General features: G+C 40.9%; 1 protein-coding gene across 1 annotated transcript in view; it reads right to left on the bottom strand.

Moving 5' to 3' along the window:
* Window positions 1-20639, bottom strand: part of LOC136866867 (sodium-coupled monocarboxylate transporter 1) — a 100476-nt gene extending 79837 nt beyond the window's left edge. Inside the window, exons 1-5 of the mRNA XM_068226876.1 lie at window positions 20534-20639; window positions 14057-14273; window positions 9973-10129; window positions 6370-6435; window positions 2994-3045 (exon numbers count right to left, since the gene is read on the bottom strand). Coding sequence (XP_068082977.1) covers window positions 2994-3045; window positions 6370-6435; window positions 9973-10129; window positions 14057-14273; window positions 20534-20639 — 598 coding nt within the window. The remainder of the gene's footprint in view (window positions 1-2993; window positions 3046-6369; window positions 6436-9972; window positions 10130-14056; window positions 14274-20533) is intronic.
* Window positions 20640-22333: the final 1694 nt, after the last annotated feature.

Here is a 22333-nt window from a genome sequence, read left to right as displayed (position 1 = left end):
AATATATTCTTTTGCTTTCCTGTACCAGCGACGACACTGACTCACTGGCTGAGCCCCTACTTCACTGGAAGCTAAAATGGCAGGCTTGTTGTCATACTATATAACAATGGCTACTTGACCGTCATCCCTCACTAACATATCATGAGTTCCTCTTCCTGCCCTTCTCATTTCAGAATCAGTCCGAAGCTCATCAGTCGGTATCCTATGTTTTTTGCAAAGTTCCTGTGCCTTGCACTTCACACTTAGAATGGAGAATATCCAACTGATGAACTGAAGTGAAAAATCTGTCCATGTATACTGCTGACCCATGTGGTAGAGATCTACATAATCGAATTACCACTTTCGCACCGATATCCAGATTTTGAAATGCAGCATCATTCAGAATACTATCTCCCTTTCCTTCATACAAAAATAAAGTCAACTGGTAGCCCATCTGGAGCAGAACAGACAAAATTTTTCAGGCCACATGGATTTGGCTTTCCCCTGACAAACTGACGTATAACTACCTGCCCCCAGAATGGTACTATTTGTTCATCAATGGAATGTTTATCACTTCGTGGGTTATCTAGGCAAGCCTGCTGAATGTTTTTGATCAGTGGTTTCAACTTCCAATACTTGTCGCATCCACTTCATTTGCATCCACTTCTGTGTCATCTCCAAGTTTCACGTTGCTCCTTATCTTGAAATATCTTGCTCTTGATATTTTATCCGCAATCTGTGGGAGCCGGGTCTTCCTGGCCCAATACATTCATATACGGGGCTATTTAAAATATGACATAATAATGGTGGCAGCAAAAATGTTCCTCATCTCTTCTTCTGTGGCATCCAAACAAATCCCTTTGTCACGTAGGTATCTGCGGTTTGTAAACTCCGTCAGTGTGGCAAATATGTTGCTTCCAACGTATCTGTAGAATCTTAGGAGAGGGGGGGGGGAGTATTTGTGGCTCTTGTACAGGTTCTGGTGTAGTGCTGGGGGAAATGGTTCAAATACATCATAACTCTTCCAGATACCCTCGTACTGGACAATTTCTTGATCATTTTCTCCTTCGCCATCATCTTAATCCTCCTCCTGAACACGTGTCCCGTCGGGGGGTACAGGAAGTAAAGTGACGAAAGTTCTTTCATCCTCCTCGTCAGAAAGGTCTGACATATCGGACACGTCCCCGTTGACAATTTCCAGAATCGCATTGGAATCAAGGCCGTAAAAAAGAAACAGTGTATAAAATATTACTTCAAGTGAGACCCACTGTAACCTATAAGTTACATCAATACAGGATAAGCCACTGTTCGTTACACTTTGCCGATTCCAATACAAGTACTCATGAATTGCGTATTAGTGAAATTGTAGAATCATTACTACTCTTTTCTAGAATACTAGAACTATTAATATTACTGGAAAAGTGCACTTACTTTCACTGTGATTCTATTTCCGCCAATAACTAGTGGACTCCATTTTGTTAATATTCATTGTGACCAACTGTGGGGAGATAAGTGTCTGAAAGACAGCGCAGCCGATGCTGCATTCTCTGAGATGGTATTGGAATCATTAGTAGTGGCCTGCACTGCATGGCGACCGAGATAAAAAAATTGGGAACCTATGTAACCTATAGGTTACGCGGGGCCCGAGGAGGATCCAAGTCTCTTGATATACTGCTGACTAAATACTTCCGTAAATCCTCATATACTATAATTCCTGGAATGCCTTTCCTGAACCCCGTTTCTGCCCATAAGTACTTGCAAACCCCCTTCAGTTTTCATGACTGCCACCAACGCTTGCCATCATGTTATTCATATCCGAATTCTTCGCTTAAATTAGTCTATACCTATATGTGTGCCTAACGTCTGCCATGTATGTGCCAATGCACCGTGGGTTCGAATCCCTGTCAGGAAGTCGTAAAATTTAAGAAAGGTGATTGCTACTTCCGGAAGTGCACATGACCCTGAGGTTCACTCCGCCTACACCTAAAATGAGTACCAGGTTAATACCTGGGGGGAAAATGCAGCCATGGCGTAGAGCTAACCACTCTACCCCATCAAGTGCCGAACGTTTACCTTCCAGCCCGCCAAGGGCCTTCGTGGCCTGTATGGAGATGAATTTGCTTTGCTTTTTTGTACGTATCAGCACAGCTATCCCCGAGTGAAGAAACGGTCTTTGGCATCGTAGTGCTCAGAACACTTAGAAGACACACTAGTGCTCGTCCCGTTACCGGTGCGTTTCGTGCGAAGTTACCTCTAACCAGAAAACAAAATTAAAATCACCATATCACCGTTTCATTTAGTTGAAGATTATTCACCTTATGTGGATGGATTGCCACTATAATAAAGAATGCCCGAATTTCCTCAACTAAATGGTGATCTAATGAGTACGAAGTTATCTATTAATCAATCAATGAAAATTCACATTGATCTCCATTCAGGATTGTCGCCCAGGTGTCAGTTACCCTAACAGTTGTTTACCTAGTCTGTTCTTAAACGACTTCAAAGAAGCTGGATATTTATGAAATATTTCCCTTTAAAAATGTCTCCAATCAGTAATTCCACTTCCAATAAATAAAGTAAAATCAATATTTGTCCCAGTTTTTCGCCTTCTTATCTTCTGATGCTCCACACAATGCTTATTTGTCTGCTGATAACATTCCAAGCCGTCTTTCCGCTCGAAATATGCCACTTAGTTGAGTATCTCTTCTCCTTACTTCCAAGTCTTCCCAGACCGAAGTTTGCAACATTTTCGTAACATTACTCTTTTGTCAGAAATCATCCAGAACATTTCATCATGCTTTCCGATGGATAATTTTCCAGTTCTCCTATCAAGTAATCCTAGTGTAGGTCCCATACACCATAACTATACTTTAATTTAGGTCTTACCAGAGACTTATACGCCATCCCATTAGTATTCTCGGCCAGGCAGCCCATTGCTGATAAATACAGAAAACTTAATTATGGAGAAATCTGATTTAGAATACATCATTCAAAACTATCAAATATTGACTTACCTTGATTAAATATGACGGCAGGTGTGTATACATACCGGGGTAAGCCAAAGATCTGAAATGGAAAGTATGTAGATTTAGTCATTTACTAAAACGATACTGACCGCGTGGTTCTGTTTGAAAAGTTATACAATTGAGAGATCATTTGGAATGATAGAATTTATTTATAACAGACTCGCTTGCCAGAAAACTAATCAAAAATATCCTGTGAAATTTTCCTCACCTAATGGGGAAAGCATAGAATCATGGAATTGATTTTTGGCTTAGAAGATGACAGAGCGAGTACAGATTCTTTGGTTCCACTCTTAGTAGCCTCTCACGACATCCTGGGGTCCAGAAAATGTATCATTTCACTCCACCCACAGGGCAGGTAAGGAGTCTCCATAAATCGAAAGAAATGTGTAGTATCATGATCTACGTCCAGAAACATGAGAGCTGATCCAGCTCATAACATTCCCATGCCATATCAAAGGCTGCCCGTTTACCACGGCGTCGGTGGTCGGTACAAGCATTTTTTAAAAATTTTTTTACGTCGCACCGTTGCAGATAGGTCTAATAGCGACGATGGGATAGGAAACGGCTAGGAGTGCGAAGAAAGCGGCCGTGGTCTTAGTTAAGGTACTGCCCCGACATTTGCGTGGTTTGAAAATAGGAAACCACGGAAAAACATCTTCAGGGCTGCCGACAGTGGGGTTCGAACCCACTATCTCCCGGATGCGAGCTTACAGCTGAGCGCCCCTAACCGCACAGCCAACAGGTCCGATCAAAGCAAAATTGGGAACGCTAAACATATGACGCTAATTCTAAATAGTCCCCATCCCCAAAACATCATCCATGTTACTAAATCATCGTGATCCTATAATCATGAAGAGGGGAATTCCTCAAGGCACTATTATTGGACTTTTGTTTTTTCTTATATACACAAATGATGCGAGTAAAGGGCTGGAATCAAGGCTTTCTGCTGGGGATGTGGTTCTCTGGAGAGTAATAAATGAAGCCTCCGTGGCTCAGGCGGAGGAGCTACGGCAACTCACCGCTGGGTTCCGCGATTCAAATCCCGGTCACTCTATGTGAGATTTGTGCTGGACAAAGCGGAGGCGGGGCAGGTTTTCTCCGGGTACTCAGGTTTTCCCTGTCATCATTCATTCCAGCAACACTCTCCACTATCATTTCATTTCATCTGTCATTCATTAATCATTGCCCCGGAGGAGTTCGACAGGCTTCGGCAGCCGGCCCAATTCCTAACCTCGCCGTCAGATGGAGGCTTCATTCATTCCATCCCTGACCCGGTAACTGACTGGGAAAATGGTTGTAGGGTTTCATTTTCAGAGTGATGAATAAGTTATCCAAATGTGAGAAACTGCAAAAGGACATCGAAAATATTGTGAGATCGACAGCAAGCAATGTATGATGACAAACGGTGTTAAACATCAGGTTGTGAGTTTCACTAATAGGAAAAGTCTTCTAAGTTTAATGACTGCGTTGAAGGTGAGAATGTTCCAGAAGGGGATCACCGTAAGTACATAGGTGTTAATGAAAGTAAATATCATTATTGTGGAAAGCACATAAACGGGAATGTAAATAATTGTACATATCTCTCCACGTGGATATGAGGGTATTTAGGAGTTGTAGTAAGGGTGTAAAGTCACTGGTAAGCCTCCAACTAGAGTATGGTTGCAGTGTATGGGATCCTCACCCGTATTAGTCCATTCTAGAAAAACAATTATAAGAAAATCATCTCGATTTGTTCTGCGTGATGGCCGATAAAAGAGTAGCGTTACGAAAGTGTTACAAAGTTTGGGCTGGGAAGACTTGGGAAAAAGGAGACGAGCTGCTCGACGAGGTGGTATGTTCCGAGTTGTCAGTCGGGTGATAGCGTGGAATGACATTAGTAGACGAATAAGTTTGTGTACTGGTTTTAAAAGCAGTAAAAATCACAATATAAAGATAAAGTTGGAATTCAAGCGGAGGATTTGGGGCAAATATTCGTTTATATGAAGAGGAGTTATGGACTGGAATAATTTACTAAGGATGTTGCATGGTCCGCCTCTGTGATGTAGTAGTTAGTGTGATTAACTGCCACCCCTGGAGGCACAGGTTCGATTCCCGGCTCTGCCACAAAATTTTTAAAATGGCACGAGGGCGGGAATGGGGTCCACTCAGACTCGGGAGGTCAGATGAGTAGAGGTGGGTTCGATTCACACTTCAGCCAACCTGGTTTCCAATTTCCCCTCAAGGCAAATGCCATGATTGTACCGACCTTAAGGCCACGGATGCTTCCTTCCCTCTTCCTTGTCTATCCCTTCGAATCTTCCCATCCACACACAAGGCCCCTGTTCAGTATAGCAGGTGAGGCTGCCTTAGCGGGGTACTGGTCATTGTCCTCAGTTAAATCCTCGACCGAATGTCTCGCGCTCCAAAGCACTGCCGTTGAAGCGGTAAAGGTGGGATCCCTCGCTGAGTCCGAGGGATAATGCAACCCTGGAGGTTAAACAGATTAAGAAGAAGAAATGTTGCATATATTTTAAAAGTATAACTTTTCTATTTCTTTTTGTTTAAATACTTATGAACTTGTAAATCTGGAACTTACTTTTATGAAGTCCCTTTCCACTCCAGACGTGGAGTTTTCGTATTTTTAAAAGCAGAAATAAACATAAATGATTATTCTTTTATAAATATTTGAGTGTTGTTTGATAGAATCTGACGACGTTATTTTAGGAAAAGGCTAGGAAAGCAACAGATAGGAAATCTGCCACCTGGGCGACTGCCCTAAATGCAGATTAGTATTGATTGATTGATTTATTGATATTACTACCGAGCTCGATAGCTGCAGTCGCTTAAGTGCGACCAGTATCCAGTAATTGGGAGATAGTGGGTTCGAACCCCACTGTCTGCAGCCCTTAAGACAATTTTCCGTGGTCTCCCATTTTAACACCAGGCAAATGCTGGGGCTGTACCTTAATGAAGGCCACGGCCGCTTCCTTCCCATTTGCACGCCTTTCCTCTCCCATCGTCACCATAAGACCTATCTGTGTCGGTGCGACGTAAAGCAAATTTGCAGAAAGAAAATTACTCTATTCCAATTAAGTTTTCAAATATAATACTGTTAACATATGTATTCCTCCAGGTAGTTTAAAAATTTATTATTCACAGTTTCGGCTGACTGATGCAACTGACAGTTATATATAAAATATTGAAAGCTTTCAGAAAATGCTTTGTTATAAGTAGAATCAAGAGAATGGGCTCACATATTTAGCCAGAATTTGATGTGCCATTGAAATATTTTTAACGAATAATATGCTGTTTGATGGGTAAACATAAATCTAGAAGTACATTTTATCAATTAGCTATGTATGTATAAAGTACACTAAGAACTTACTATTTTGATGAGGAAAAGAAGTGACACTAGATGTCGCACCGATTTGTTGAACCTCATCTCGAGATACTGCAACAGAAATAATGGAATATCATTCTTTAGCTTAAAATTTAGAATACAATTAATATATTTTCCTGATAAACGATGTTACAGCTGACTGTATTGTCTATAGCCTATACGGACTATTCGCATGACACTGATACAAGTAATAGTGATGGAGTTACTTCAATATCCAGTATGTACTCTATACATTATCCGCGGAGAAATAAAATAATCGAAATTCATCACTGGTTTAGCAACAACATGAAATGTAATAACTACAGCCACGTGGGGTTTTTACTGTAAATACCATATTTCATTGAATTATTACAAACACGATGCTTTTCTCAAAATATTTTCAAGGTACTGTCTGGCTCAAACGTAAAATGGTTAGCATACTGAGATTTGGGGGAAATATCCGTTTATATGAAGAGGAGTTACCATGAACTGGAATAATTTACAAAGGGAGATGTTGCATGGTCCGCCCCTGTGGTGCAGTGGTTAGTGTGGTTAATTGCTACCCCTGGAGGCCCAGGTTCGATTACCGGCTCTGCCACGAAATTTTAAAAATGGTACGAGGGCTGTTACGGGGTCCACTCAGACTCGGGAGGTCAAATGAGTAGAGGTGGGTGCAATTCACAGCTCAGCCAACCTGGAACTTCCGTGGTTTCCAATTTCCCCTTAAGGCAAATGCCAGGATTGTACCGACCTTAAGGCCACGGATGCTTCCTTCCAGGTAACGGGACGAGTACTCGTGTGTATTCTAAATGTTCTGAGCACTACGAAGACGAAGACCGTTTCTTCACTCGGGGATAGCCGTGCTGATACGTACAAAAAAGCAAAGCAAAGTCATCTCCGTCGCCATCAGACCTACCAGTCTTTAATCATTGCCCCAGAGGAGCGCGACAGGCTTCGGCAGCCGGCCCAATTCCTAACCTCGCCGCCAGATGGAGCCTTCATTCATTCCATCCCTGACCCGGTAACTGACTGGAGAAAAGTTTGTAGGCTTTCATTTTCAAAGTAATAGATAAGTTATACAATTGTGAGAAAGTGCAAAAGGACCTCGACAATATTGTGAGATTGACAGCAAGCAATGTTGGATGACAAACGGGTTCCGAGTTCGAATTCCAGCCAGGGCGTGGATTTGATCTCTCATTGGTCAATTCCTCTGGCTCGGGGGCTGTTAGTTATGCTGTCTTCATCATTAGAATGCATTCTCGCAAAAGCGCGGGTTGTCTATTGGGTGTCAACTCGGAAGACCTTTGCTTTTGTTTCGGTCACCTGTGGACCACGCTTACATTACTTTCTAGTCTTCTCTGGCCTCATTATCTGCCAGAATCGTTTCATGCTTCCCCCTACTTCCTTCTTCACTTCCTCTTGCTGAAGAATTCAAAAATTCTCTTGGTCGGTGTGTTACTGTCCATCGATATAAAACGTCCGTTAAACTGTAACCTTCTCTTCCTAATCAATTCAACCACTCTTTCTATTCTTTAATACAATGTTATATATGAGTCTCCTCTCCCAATTTGTTACTTTTGGACCATGTGTTTTTCTGAGCATTATTCTTCCTCTACGGCTCCATAGCTACATGGTTAGCGTGCTGGCCTTTGGTCACAGGGGTCCCGGGTTCGATTCCAGGCAGGGTCGGGAATTTTAACCATCATTGGTTAATTTCACTGGCACTGGGGCTGGGTGTATGTGTCGTCTTCATCATCATTTCATCCTCATCGCGACGCGCAGGTCACCTACGGGTGTCAAATCGAAAGACCTGCACCTGGCGAGCCGAACATGTCCTCGGACACTCCCGGCACTAAAAGCCATACGCCATTTCATTTCATTTCATTCTTCCTCTCCTTTAGATATCTTCAAGACCAACTCTCCCAAATATATCCAATGTTTCTGTTGCATAGAGGAACTCAGATTTAATAACGTTGTGTAGATCACTCAATTTAGCCCTATACAATGGAACTTATTTTGTTGTAGGTGTTCCTCATCAGTTGAAATGCCATTTCCATTTTCCCTGCCCGTTATTTAATGACATTATTTTCAAATACACTCTATTGTAATTCTTCTCACAAATACTTCAATATCATACCTCTTTTTTATACCGGGAGAGTTGGTCGTGCGATTAGGAGCACGCAGCTGTGAGCTTGTATCCGGAAGACAGTGGGTTCGAACCCCACTGTCGGCAGTCTTGAAGACGATTTTCCGTGGTTTCCCATTTACACACCAGGCAAATGCTGGGGCTGTACCGTAATTAAGGCCACGGCCGCTCCCTTCCAACTCCTAGGCCTTTCCTATCTCGTCGTCGCAATAAGACCAATCTGTGTCGGTGCGACGTAAAGCAACTAGCAAAAAAATTGGAACTGAAGCATCACGATTTCTGACTGTTGACATTAGGTGATATATTCTCCGTCAATGCATTACAGACTCTTCCTTAGTGTGGTGATACTTTACTACATATTCCGTCTTTTTACTTTGCTCAACTAGATCGCGTTTCCCATCTCTGCCTTGATCTCCCTTTCCTTCCCAGGGATAGGGTTCTTATGCTTATTCTTATTCTTTCTAGGAGCTTCATATTGTACTTGGGTATCTCATGTATCTGAAATGTCTTTATTGTAATCAATGTTTTGTTGCCAGTTCAAGTTATTGATATTCTATTCTTTTCTCAAGCTTAATGGCGTTCTTATTGCTCCTCGGTCTTCTTACTTGTTGTTTGTAATTTATTTATTCAAAATACAGTTATTAATATATCATGCCCCCGTACCCACAATACCGATTAAAACTACCTCTACCGGGCGAGTTGGCCGTGCGCGTAGAGGCGCGCGGCTGTGAGCTTGCATCCGGGAGATAGTAGGTTCGAATCCCACTATCGGCAGCCCTGAAAATGGTTTTCCGTGGTTTCCCATTTTCACACCAGGCAAATGCTGGGGCTGTACCTTAATTAAGGCCACGGCCGCTTCCTTCCAACTCCTAGGCCTTTCCTATCCCATCGTCGCCATAAGACCTATCTGTGTCGGTGCGACGTAAAGCCCCTAGCAAAAAAAAAAAAAACCCTACCTCTTAGATATCACCATATCCTTACATACCCCAACTTTTATTTCTCACCTCTAACATGTCAACTCTCCCGGCCAGAGACAGGGCGTTGCCCTCTGGGTGGCCCGCCTCACCCCTTCAGGGTGAGGAACGAAAGCATTAAAAAAATAAAAATTATTGATATTGATATCGATTCTTTTCATTCCTAAATTTGAATCCTTTGGTTTTTTAAACTCTTCCCGAACTCTGCTCGTTGCTTCTTCTTCTTATTTTTATTGCTTAATTTCTCACTATTTTAAAATATGGTTCTGAGTTATTAATATATCTGAATTCTTCCAATTTGAATCTTATTTTATGTCAGAAACAATTAGCTGAGCTATCCTCCAATACTACCTCCACTACAGACGTAAATCCAATAACATTGATTATTAAAATCATTATTATTATTGCTGGTAAGAAAACCATCTCTGTTATCAGGTATTGCACACATGCTTGTTACATTATCTCTTTGTATAGGTCTTTATACTGTACCTGGTAAGCAGAAGTGACTTGATGCTTGTGCAGGACCGACAAGAACGCTGGTAGAACAATAGGCACAATAACGGTGCCGAAACTGGTGTAGGCGAAATGAATTCCGTTCAGATAGGCATCAGTAGGAACTCCAATTATCAAAGTTCCAGAAACCATCCTATTTAAAAAAAGGGATCAGAAGTAAAATTTAGACGTAGTTTTAAGGTCTAAAAATAATTTTTAAAATTTACCTAACTATTTTCTGAGCTCGAATCTATGGCAGAGAAGTCTTGACGATAATTGGAAAATTTAATCCTTAGTTACCCAGGCCATATATTAAGAATGTACGTGCTATGGTCCGGTCTGAGAGTCCTCTATCTACTTTTGTCTACTACGAACAACTGAATTATTATATATCTATTTATCTATCTATCGATCTATCAAAAGCTCTCATTCCCCACCCTGAAGGGGTGGGACGGGCCACCTAGAGGGGTATGCCATTTCTCTGGCCAAGAGATGCGGGCAGGTTGGGGAGATATGAGGTTGAACTATTTAAACGGTTTCAAAATTAAACTATACACCCCGTGACATACATATTGAAAAATCACGTACATAAACAAGCAACATCATATACATTTTTTATATTAAGTATTTAGTTGTCGGACTAGGTGGCTTCTTTTAAAATCTTCTCAGAATGTAACTTCAAGTGATGAAGAAAAATACTGGGGAAGATTTATTATTATTTGTTTGTATAGGAATACAATATGACATAGTAACATGAAATCATAATTGAAGTTACGTACACCCGTGTCTCTAAATGAAACATTCATTGAAGAAACAGTTGTATTTGTGTCGGCTTATTATATTATAGGGTACGCTAAATATAATAATCGATGTTGAAATTTCCCGTTAACTGGCCACGACGGAGGAAGTGGCTGCACGGTTTTCATTCTGGAAATAGGTGGTTCGAACCCCAGTGTCGACAGCCCTGAAGATGGTTTTCCGTGGTTTCCCATTTTCACACCAATCATCTGAACGCTTATACGCTGTCTGGGTTGTTTAAATCAAAGCTCCCTATGCCAACTAATAGCTTATTCGTTGATTAACTACGTTGGGTGAGTAATTTCAGCAACAATGGTGAGGGAAATCATATAAGAATCACATATTATCATTTAGACTTTCTTAAGGCTATCAAGCATCCGGGTATTTAACACTCACAACATCTATCACATCAATCAAAACTTATTACCTATAACCAATGATCGTATCACAAAATCTTGTGTGTTTCTGCTTTTACACGGGAATTATTTTATCTACCCAGGGGATTGTCATTCGCCCGGTCACCTGCGCTGCGAGCCTGGCTCCCGCCAAGCACTTTGCCGTAATGCACTTCTCTGCGCCGCAAGTTCCCCTTCTTCGCAGTCTGCTGAGAGCTTTACCAGGCTAAGATGCAGTTTAGTCATGTTTCAACTTGTTTAGTGCTCAATGTGTTGAAACCGAGGTTTCGTATTTGTCTCCTCTCCATCTACGTTTTGAGATAGCCTGTTACGGCATAGAAATCTGTATCCTTATTTTCTACTGCTTAAACGGTGTTCTCTCAATTTTTGATGTTCAATTCTGCGAGGGCATGTAAGCTCTGATTGATACTGCTATCTTACGGCTATGGTAGGAACTATTTGTCACGTTTCTCCTTGGCATGGCTCCGCCAATCAGCGCTTGGTGTCGGCCATTTTGAAATAAACTGTCTCGTGTGAGAGAGAGGGAAGCGAAGGAGCTATTCGTTGTCTTTCCATCATGGCTGGAAGACGTTTGTGCATCGGTCTCCAAGTAATGCTTTGGAGTAGCAACATGGACTGTGGATAGTAATTTTTAAAGGATGTAGGGTTGTGCTCCACACCCTCAGTGTATTTTTCAAACATCCTCGTAGTGTGTGATCTTGTAATTTACCTGAAGGTATAATCTTCAACTGGTAAGGTGAACATGGCTTGCCCGTGTTTACATTTTTCCTACTGCTGAAGCAACCAACCAACCTGTAAGTCAACCTTCTTATTTATTTGCTATTTTCATCGGCGGTGATCTGCTCCTGTGATTTCTTCGAAGAAACCTTTCAATCACAAAAATAAGTGATACGTGCCGGAAAATTTTGTGAACCATTCATAGTGAAGTAAAATTGTACTACCCTTTCAAAACAAACGTATCGGGTGGAAAATGGTTTTAAATCTTTTATTTAATGCACCTAGTGTGTAATGTTTCACGATATGGAATTTATATATTACTAGGGGAAATTTCAAAGAAAAGTAGAAATGTCAAATTTTATTATTATTATTAACCGGTAATGATGCTACTGCTGTTCTGAAATTTTGGTTTAATGGTGGGGTAATACATGGGAGTTCCAGTAAGGATTATTTGTGCTATTCCGGTTGTTCTACTTTCCTTCTTCTGGTTTTAATTTAATATCGTTCATTTTTGTGTTTTTACGTGTAATTTGGGATAGTTTGTTGCCTTACTTTTCCTCCATTTTTCTTTCCATTGTTGATCCACTAACGGGATTGGTCCCTTCCTGGTTTAACAATGAATTATGGTTACCTTGGTGGTGAGGGTTTTTTTTTTAAAAGAAGTTATGGTTGTGATGATTTTAATGTTGGGAGACTACGCTGTTGTATGATTATTCCGTAATTTAATGAAACCGTGTTGCGGGTTATCTGTTTCTTTGCCCCTCTTTTGTGCTCTTCCCCTTTCTCTTCGGGATTTGTTGAGGTGGTTTACTTTTCCCTTTGAAAATTTAACGTGAAGCACTTGACATCCTGTGCTGGATCTCCCACTGTATTTTGGTTACCCTATAGGTCATGTGAATCGGAAAGAGAGTATCCATCTCTCAAAGAAAATCTGTAAAGCAAAGAAAGTTGGTATTCTTTTCTATTTCGTATAAGGTGCCATTTCCCAAAATGACTTATTTTCTCTCTTAAGAAATAGATTTGGTGGTTGTTACTAAAGTAAACTGAAGTGATGATTGTAAACATTTCCTTCTTTAATATCTTTCCTTGCCGACCGACGGTTTGTGATTTAGTTTCGTTATTTTAGATTTTGTTCTACTTGAAGATACCATTTTATTTACCTTAGGTGATTTCTTACCGACCGGCGGTTTTAAATAATATTCCCTTAATTTATCTTTGTGTTCCTTGAAATTAATTGGAGTTTTCCTGTGGTTGTGTTGAGGTCTGATTACCTTATTTTATCTAATTTAATTTAATTTTAAAGACCTCTTTAGCCTTATCCTACGTCTATGGGGTTTATATTTAGTTCTGGTACCTATTTTGTTTCAGTAAAACTGCGAGGATGGCCTGTCATTTAAACTGTTAATTTTTGAGTTTCATGAATTATATTTATTTTTAAAGAAAGATTTGTCTTGTTTTCTACTCAACATTTATTTAGCACACTGTCAGTTGATAGCTTGATCCACCCGCTTTGTTTTCTACCACCTGGAGGTAAGTTCACTTTTTACTATTTTCCTTTTTTGTATTCTGCGTGTGTAGTGTATGTGACGCTTCCTGTTTGTTTCTTTGCACTGGACCTTATCCGGTGTAATGTAGTTTTACTGCCAATCAGCTAAGTTGGTACCGGGTTACCTAGCTGGTGGGGCAGTGTTGTTGCAAAGCCATTTTCATTACGTGACCGTGTATATATACATATTGCCTTCGTAAAGTACAAGAAATCTTGCGCGAAAGTACTCTATGACTCAGTGCCGGTTAAGGAATGGCCGCATTACAGCAATGTACTTGGCGGGAGGCTGGCTCGCAGCACAGGCGACCTGGCGAGTAACAATCTCCATCATAGATAAAATAATGCCCCTGGATTATCTCTTTTAGGACTCCCCCTTTTCTCGGATTCTTCCCCAAATAATTGTTATTCAAACTCTGTAACTTAATGAAGGCCATGGTCGCTTCCTTACTACACATAGCCCTTCTCTATCCCATCCTCACTGTAAGAACTATCTATGTCATTGCTACGTAAACCAAAATGTAACGAAACAAAATTAACGGTCACGTCGTTTTAGTTGATCAAATATTTTACAGCCTTACATCTTTTGCTTTTGAACTGTACTCACGTGGCGATGAGAGACAATGACGTTGGCAGCACCGTCATATTCCTTCCACCCATCAGATAATCTTCGGTTGTCAGTTTTCCCGTGAAGAAGCCATGGTAGATACCAACCGCAACACATACAAGCAGAAGCAGAGACAACACCACGTAGTCTGCTGCGCTGAATGTCCTCAGGATTGAATCGATGTCGCCTTCACCAGTTAGATTCATGGCAGAATATTCTGTGAAAATGTTATCATTACTTCGGAACTGACATAAATGTTCAATAAATTGTGTTGCAAATTTTACTTTCTACGCATAGGGTGTAAGAGCAATGTTGTCCACCAATCACAGATGGTGATAAAGTGGATCGGAGAACGTAAAAATGATGTGAGCCACCTCTGTACACAAGCTTAGGGGGGTTCGAACCCCCTCCGGAATAATAATGTGAATTGGACATATTTGAACAGCATTTGGAAAATCACCAAGTGCATTTAAGCTATAAAATGTTTCTGTATGGATATAGTCAGCAAAATTACTGAAGACATAAGTGGAAATATTAATTTTGGTGTGACAGACGGATTGTTTATTTTTATCTTCTTAATAAATTCTACACCATAACAATTATTTTCAATAAAATATAAAAATTTACTCTAACCGAGCCGATAGAAGATTTTAAAAATGAATCAAACTTCTAAACAGTTTAATTACTTACATTTAAAATGACAAATCTTTGTGTCACACTTCATGGACGTGTTTAGCGTGTTCTGCCAACCAGACCGCTAGGAATTTGCCTTTCTACTTCACCCGTTGAGTTGTAAAAGGTACTGCTTTAAAACTATTTCTAACTGTTCTTTCTGTAAAATGAATTTGAAAGTAAAAAAAGAGTTTATTACTCTATTTTTTGCTTTGGAAAGCCCCCTTTCAATCCTAACCCTCTCTGAAAAATATCCTGGTACTACGTTGTCTCTACATTGAAATTTCAATGCAGGTTCATGTGAGGAAAGGTAAGGCAATGCAGATTTACATCGGGTGGGTGTCTTCGTAGTCAGTCAGATTGGATTTTGTTCTATACAGCAGCAAATCGAATATCCGGATTAGCGATCGTCGGAAAAAGCAAAATTCTGGATGATGGTATTAAAAATGTTATAATTAATAGTTTAAAAATAGATGCAAATGAATAGAATAACATAAACGTACGGAACAATATATAAAACATTTATGAACAATTTAATCTTTTTTCTGAAACTGCACATGTCTCTTATTTTGCAAAATGGAGTTATGGTCTGGAACCCACCCATTAAGTGTAGAGCTGTCGATTTCCGGACGCGAAGTACACATTTGTAGTGCGTATTAAAACAACAATCACCACCAACATAACTCTGCATGTAGTTAAAAACTAAACGCAATTTAATACAGATCATTGCTGGAAGGAAGAGAAGTAATGTAATACCGTTTTCACAGCTTAGGTGAAATCTTGAAGCAACGTACTTCATTATTAATATTTTATCCTCATATCGTGTACATTTATTGTTCAGCTGCCTCATGTTGATCTGTGATTCTCTGTCCCCTCTGGCGGTGATCTGCAGAGCACTGACGGTAAATACAAGAAATTTACCTCATATTCTTCCATTCTGTCGGAAGCCTCAGAAACGTAAATATTACCTCTCTCTTGAACACCTTGGTGATATCGACATTCTTTCATCGTAGATTCTGCCCAAATATTTGACAGCCATTGAACACTTTAGGGGCCATATAAGATGAAAAATTTGGCCAGCGTCCAAATCGAGTGATTCAGAAAAACAATTGCTGTATCTATGGCCCAATCTTTGTTAGAAGAATAAGAGATACCTATATGTCCGACCTTATGGGCGAATGAATACATTCGAGGGGGTGTCAATAAATAACCAGGGTGATTTCATTACAGCAAAATACTGCCTACCTTTATTCAGATTTACTTACATACATTCAATGTATTCTCCCTCAGACTGAATACAACGGTTCCAGCGTTCAGTCCACTGTTCAAACACTCTCCGAAGCCCTTTCATGATAGTCTGTTGAGTCCAGCCGAAATTGCATTCTTAACTTTTTGATCACTTTGAAAATTATGACTCCGAAGTTCCTTTATCGCTGCAGGAAATAGGTAGATGACGCATGGTGCTACGTCCAGTGAATAAGGTGGATGTGGCAACACCCCAGTGCCAATTCAATTATTGTGCCCTTTGTCTTGATGGCGCGATGCACAGATGCGTTTTCCTGGTGCAGGATACATCCAGTTTGGGCAATATTTGGTCCTTCTTCTGCGATGTTTCTATTCAGTGGCGGTCATCCCGCAACATGACATCAATGTTGGGTACAGCGAACACATCCTCTTTCCTCAGCTGCTCCCCTGCAACTGACAAATCTGAGGCTAGTGATGTGCCTCGCACTGTATCACCCAAGGTCAGATCTTTCCAGTAGTGTCACTTTCAAACTCCAGCGGGTTTTATTGGGACACAAAACAATCATTCCAGTCTTTTCCTGAAAGGTAAAGTAAGGGTGTATCCTGCCCGAAGGCAGGTCTGAACCTCCGCAGATGTATGCCTGAACCGGAGTTTACGTAGGGTAGGGTGGCCAGTTACTTTCCGCTCCTCCATTCCCATACTCCGCACCAACAGCGCGTGGCAAACCATCCAGATCTTGACCACGCGCAATGTTGCTTAACTTCGGAGATCTCACGGGATCCGGTGTTTCAACACGACTACGGCCGTTGGCATAAAACGCTTGGTAATAAGGGTAATATAACATCTTACTATATGTGTTCTGAAATTGCCATCAATGCATGATACTTTCCTCATATTAGTCTTTTCAATTGAGCCTGTGTCCACTTTAATGCATTTCCGACGGGACGAGCCATACACGTCCTCGGACGCTACTGGCGCTAAACGTCATATGATAAATAAATAAATAAATGAAATATATCGTCGGTGGGTTCGAAACACCGTTATCAGGGGAGAAATGCCGACCCGCAGCACAAGTATCACTTAAAGCGAAATTTCCTTGATATAGTTCCAGGAACCGTTTACGGTCTGGAACATTATTTTATTCAATGTCAAGTATTGAAACGGTACGGCCCTGGCATGCATTATGAGTGCAAGCAACCGCATCGACACAAGCTCCACGCAGGAAGTTGACCTCGAAGTGACGCACCGATCACGTGCGCAGCACATGGTGATATGGAAACTTCATTAACATATTCTGCTAACTTTGATGCCGATGAGATATCAATTATTGAGATACATCACCTTGTAGCCGGTTATTTAAAGGCCAACATACTCAATTTTCGTAAAAGTCGGCCCAGGGACTTGCGAATAATTCCACTATAAAAAAATTCAATTCTACCAAGAGGGGAGGAAGTCGAACCCGGCAGAATCATTTAAAAGGGCAAAGATTTTCTGAGTAGAAAACAGTTCTCAACTCGCAGTCGACGTGCAAATATGCTGACTTACGCGAATGTATACGCCGAGACTCGAACTGAGTCGTCGCGAAGTACAACTCTACGGCAACTATCTTCAACCAACTTATAATACAAGTATTCGTTTTTACCTTGGAAGCTTTCAATCATTACGATACTAACCTAGATTTTAATAATTTTCCAAGTGTTTACAAAAACATGTAACTTTAACTCATTTTACGGAACTTCATACTTCAACTGCAACTCGAGGGAACATAGATGGTTAAGACTTGTACTCACCTTAAGTGTTAGATCCACTGGGAACATTCATGGTTGATAAACGCGTGCATGTTAAGACAATTTCTGATTTTCTAATTAAATACTCAATCAACTGAAACAAAATATTTCATAATAGTACCTTGAAATACGTGTTTGGCAGTTTATTGAACTTTTAATTCGCCTAAACTTACATCGCGAGTGTGTAAGATTGTGCCGTATTCGACGCTATATAACACTACGGCTATCGAAACTTATAAATATTCACGAGTTAGAACATTTCGCCATTGCGAATAAAATTTTGGTCTTCCTGTGAAATACTTGTAAATATATTAGAACTGTGCTTTTATGCAAACAGTGATTCCAATCAAATGAGCATTAATAATTCCATTGCCAGTTGATAGACACTGTACGAGTGCACTTAATAAAATACTGTGCTCATCTCACGATTTTTAAATATGAGTTATGGTAGAGAGGACACTCACAAATCATAATAGTCAGCTGGATTCTCTCATGTTCATAAATCTAACAGTAACGCGTGAAATCCTGACCGAGTACCTATTTGCTTAAATCATCATATCTACCTGATGTTAACTCGAGTCGACGTGCGAGTTGGAACGTGGCTCCTACGTGAGAGCTGAACGTGTTACTATGGGAATGACATCACGACACCGGCTTGCCATGGTTTCAACTTGCTGTTCACTGAACTGCATCTCTATACAATCCAATCCTGAGTTCCAGAGTGTACACGAGACATGTTTGAATTTCAAACCATCTGGAGATTTCACCAGACTAACTTTCTTATCAGTGGAACATTAGAAACAGTGACTTCGTTGGCAGTTTTACAAACAATTAACTGATGTTCTTTGGAAATCATATTACTCTTGACGTATGCATAAGTGCCAAATATTTATCCTTAAACAGACTATAGGACATAACTCTATAAGGACATTAATTATGCGATTTGTTTTCAAAGTGTTAAATTATTTAGACTGACTTTAGGAGAAGTGCGTAAATTTTGCAACTGAAAAAAATAATTGTTTGAAACGAAATATTTTCTATTTGGACAAACTTTAGGAAGAACTTCATGAACTTTACAACTGAAGAAATAATTACTTTTAAAGTGAAATAATATTCATTTAATGTTAGATTATAGGAAACAACTCTGACATTAAGACAGCCATTCATTGCCATTGATTTAATCTCATCTGGCAAGACGATAAATAACCTGTTCATAAGATATTTGCTATAATCGAATATTTCGAGCCAGAAATGATGGGAGATTTACACGTCAAATTCATTGAGATGAATAAATTAATCATGTAAAACTCGTCAATTATTTCGGTCTGCGTATATCTCTCTCTGTACCTACTCCATAAGAACCGTCCTCCCCTAAGTGTGAATCTCACGCCTTCATACCTGATCATTTCCCGGTACAATATATTACATCCAGCACTAAACTTTAGGGAAGCCTCCGTGGCTCAGGCGGCAGCGCGCTGGCCGCTCACCGCTGGACACCGTGGTTCGAATCCCGATAACTCCATGACAGATTTTTACTGGACAAAGCGGAGGCGGGACCGTATTTTCTCCGGGTATTCCGGTTTTCCCTGTCATCCTACATTACAGAAACACTCTCCACTGTCACTTCATTTTATCTGTCAGTCATTTATCATTGCCCCAGAGGAGTGCGACAGGCTTCGGCAGCCTGCATATTTTCCTGTCCTCGCCGCTAGATTAGGCTTCATTCATTCCATTCTATACCCGGTCGAATGAGTGGGCTGAGTGTTTTCATTTTTCGCTAAATTGTAGACGACAGTACCCTTCTGGTCACGGTTCTAAGCTGTAATATTATCACATAGTGGTTTTTCTAACTGCAACGACAACACAATTCGTTCGTTCGTAATCTGTTTACCCTCCAGGCTTGGTTTTTTCCTCGGACTCAGCGAGGGATCCCACCTCTACCGCCTCATGGGCAGTCCTGGAGATTCAGACCTTGGGTCGTGGATACAACTGGGGAGATTGACCAGTACCTCGCCCAGGCGGCCTCACCTGCTATGCTGAACAGGGGCCTTGTGGAGGGATGGGGAGATTGGATTTGACAGGCAAGGAAGAGGGAAGGAAGCGGCCGTGGCCTTAAGTTAGGTACCATCCCGGCATTTGCCTTGAGGAGAAGTGGGAAACCACGGAAAACCACTTCCAAGATGGCTGAGGTGGGAATCGAACCCACATCTATTTAGTTGACCTCCCGAGGCTGAGTGGACCCCGTTCCACCCCTCGTACCACTTTTCAAATTTCGTGGCAGACCCGGGAATCGAACCCAGACCTCCGGGGGTGGCAGCTTATCACACTGACCACAACATCACAGAACGACTACATAATACATAGCATAAAGTTTTAAAAATTGATACATTTGCTGACTGTGTTGGATAACCCTATTTTTTATATTATGTAAACTTCATACAACGGAAATGGCAACACATACCTTATGATGTTTATATAATATAAAATAGGTTGAAGGTATCCTTTGACATCTGCATCGTGGTCGCAAGATGAAGAGTAGGTTTGTTCCTACAAGTAACCACGGCTGGTCCGAAACCTCTGCATTCCGTCTGACCAACCAAGCAGAAGAAGGGTGGATACGTTTTTGCCGTGGCTCTCCACCTCTGTATTCGGGAGACGGGGAGGGGCTGTTCCCCACCGTCCGATGTTCTGAGAATGGTTCTCCACTCTACTACACTAAGACGAATGCCAGGGCAGTTCCTAGCATACGACATGACCACAAACACCCCTCACTTTCTCCCAACATGTCCTTCACTGTGCCAAATTTACTGGCGCGAGAGACGGCGTTACCATTTAGGAAGCCCGCTGTCCACTCCAGGGAAAGAATGGCTGTCTCCATCGTGTTACTAGCACAATTTGTAAGTTCCTATCAAAAGCTGAAGAGAGTGGCATGTCCCTTTTAAGGACTGAAACATTAAGCCCCAATTGCTACACTTTCTCTCATTTATAAATATGCTCCATTAACACTACAGGTTAATAAATTCGACCCTGTACATTGGGAGGCTCATATTTATACGTGGTATTCATAGAGGTGGAAATGAATCAATAACGATTTACAAGCACTGGAAATGTGTGTCATAGAATCATAAATATCTTCTGACGTTACAATATGTTGCTGAATTAAAAGTTTTCAATTATTTCACTGAAATTTCTTGATAGTGCATTAATTTTAAGATTAATCAATGTTTCTTACCATCAAAGCTTGCTCGGCGGTACACGTCTTGAGTCTATAAACTTGTTTGCGGGAGATATCAGATTTGAACCCCACTGACGTAATCCTCGAAAACAGTTTTCTATGTCCTTAAAGATAAATACCTTACTTACCGAGCTCGATAGCTGCAGTCGCTTAAGTGCTGCCAGTATCCAGTAATCGGGAGATAGTGTGTTCGAGCCCCACTGTCTGCAGCCCTGAAGATGGTTTTCCGTGGTTTCCCATTTTCACACCAGGTAAATGCCGGGGCTGTACCTTAATTAAGGCAACGGCCACTTCCTTCCACTTTCTAGGCCTTTACTATCCCATCGTCGCAATAAGACATATCTGTGTCGGTGCGACGTAAAGCAAGTAGAAAAAAAAAGTACCTTGCATGTATGTTATGTTAATTACGCCTAACACGTTACTTTCACATCCAGTAGTTGACGAAAACCTACAGGGTGTTCAGAAACGGCCTTGAACAGGGTATATGGGCGTTAGAAAGTTGGTCATACTGAAAACTAATTTGAAAAATGTAATTCTGTAATTCAATCCGTTGTTGCTTCATCAGCTGCTGAAGTTAGCCAAAGGGATCGCTTCGCGGGAGAATACAAATGGGCTTTCCACGCCAGTGTCTTCACGTGGATTAAGACAGGCTTGAGAGGACCAATTGAAAGAAAATATTTTCGCCAGGGGAGGGATTTGCACAAGGACCTCCGAGATGACAGGACGGTGGTACGGGCAGAAACATACAGTGTGCTTGTGTCTGATACTTATTTTACGGCATGGCTCACAGGTCGGTCAGCAACGCCGCCTTGCAGAGCCCATTTGAATTCATGCGCGAAGAGATGATTCGTTAGTTTCAACAGCTGATTAAATATCAACGGCGTGAAATGTGGAATTATTCTCTACAAATTATTTATCGGTATGAGCAACTCTCTCATGTCGGTTCTCACCACCGTGCATATGTGTTAGTATAACGTTAAGCTTAAAAGAAACGAAAAATAACGTATGTGACAAAGTTATATTTTTTAACTTCCGTTTCTTCAAGTTTCAATAAGGAATTAATTCAAGTTTACCAACATTTCTGGTGAAATATAATTAAACTAACATTATAACAGCAGCCTTTATACTTCCTCGAAATATTTGTGACTTTGAAAAGTGAGAGATAAATCAGTTGATACTTACACACAGGATGCCCTATGACAATGATGTTATGTAGAATAAAGTACTTCAGTAACTACAAGGGTCCGGATAGGAGCTCAGTGGTTTTCGTTTGCTATCAATGCAAATTATGTGTTACGTCACCTCCTGATTAACGGGGAGTAGGGAATTACTATCTT

This window comes from Anabrus simplex, chromosome 3 (genome assembly GCF_040414725.1).
Source record: "Anabrus simplex isolate iqAnaSimp1 chromosome 3, ASM4041472v1, whole genome shotgun sequence".
NCBI classification, from domain to species: domain Eukaryota; kingdom Metazoa; phylum Arthropoda; class Insecta; order Orthoptera; family Tettigoniidae; genus Anabrus; species Anabrus simplex.
Note: the sequence above shows the minus strand (reverse complement) of the source record. Positions and strands in the feature narration are given on the sequence as shown.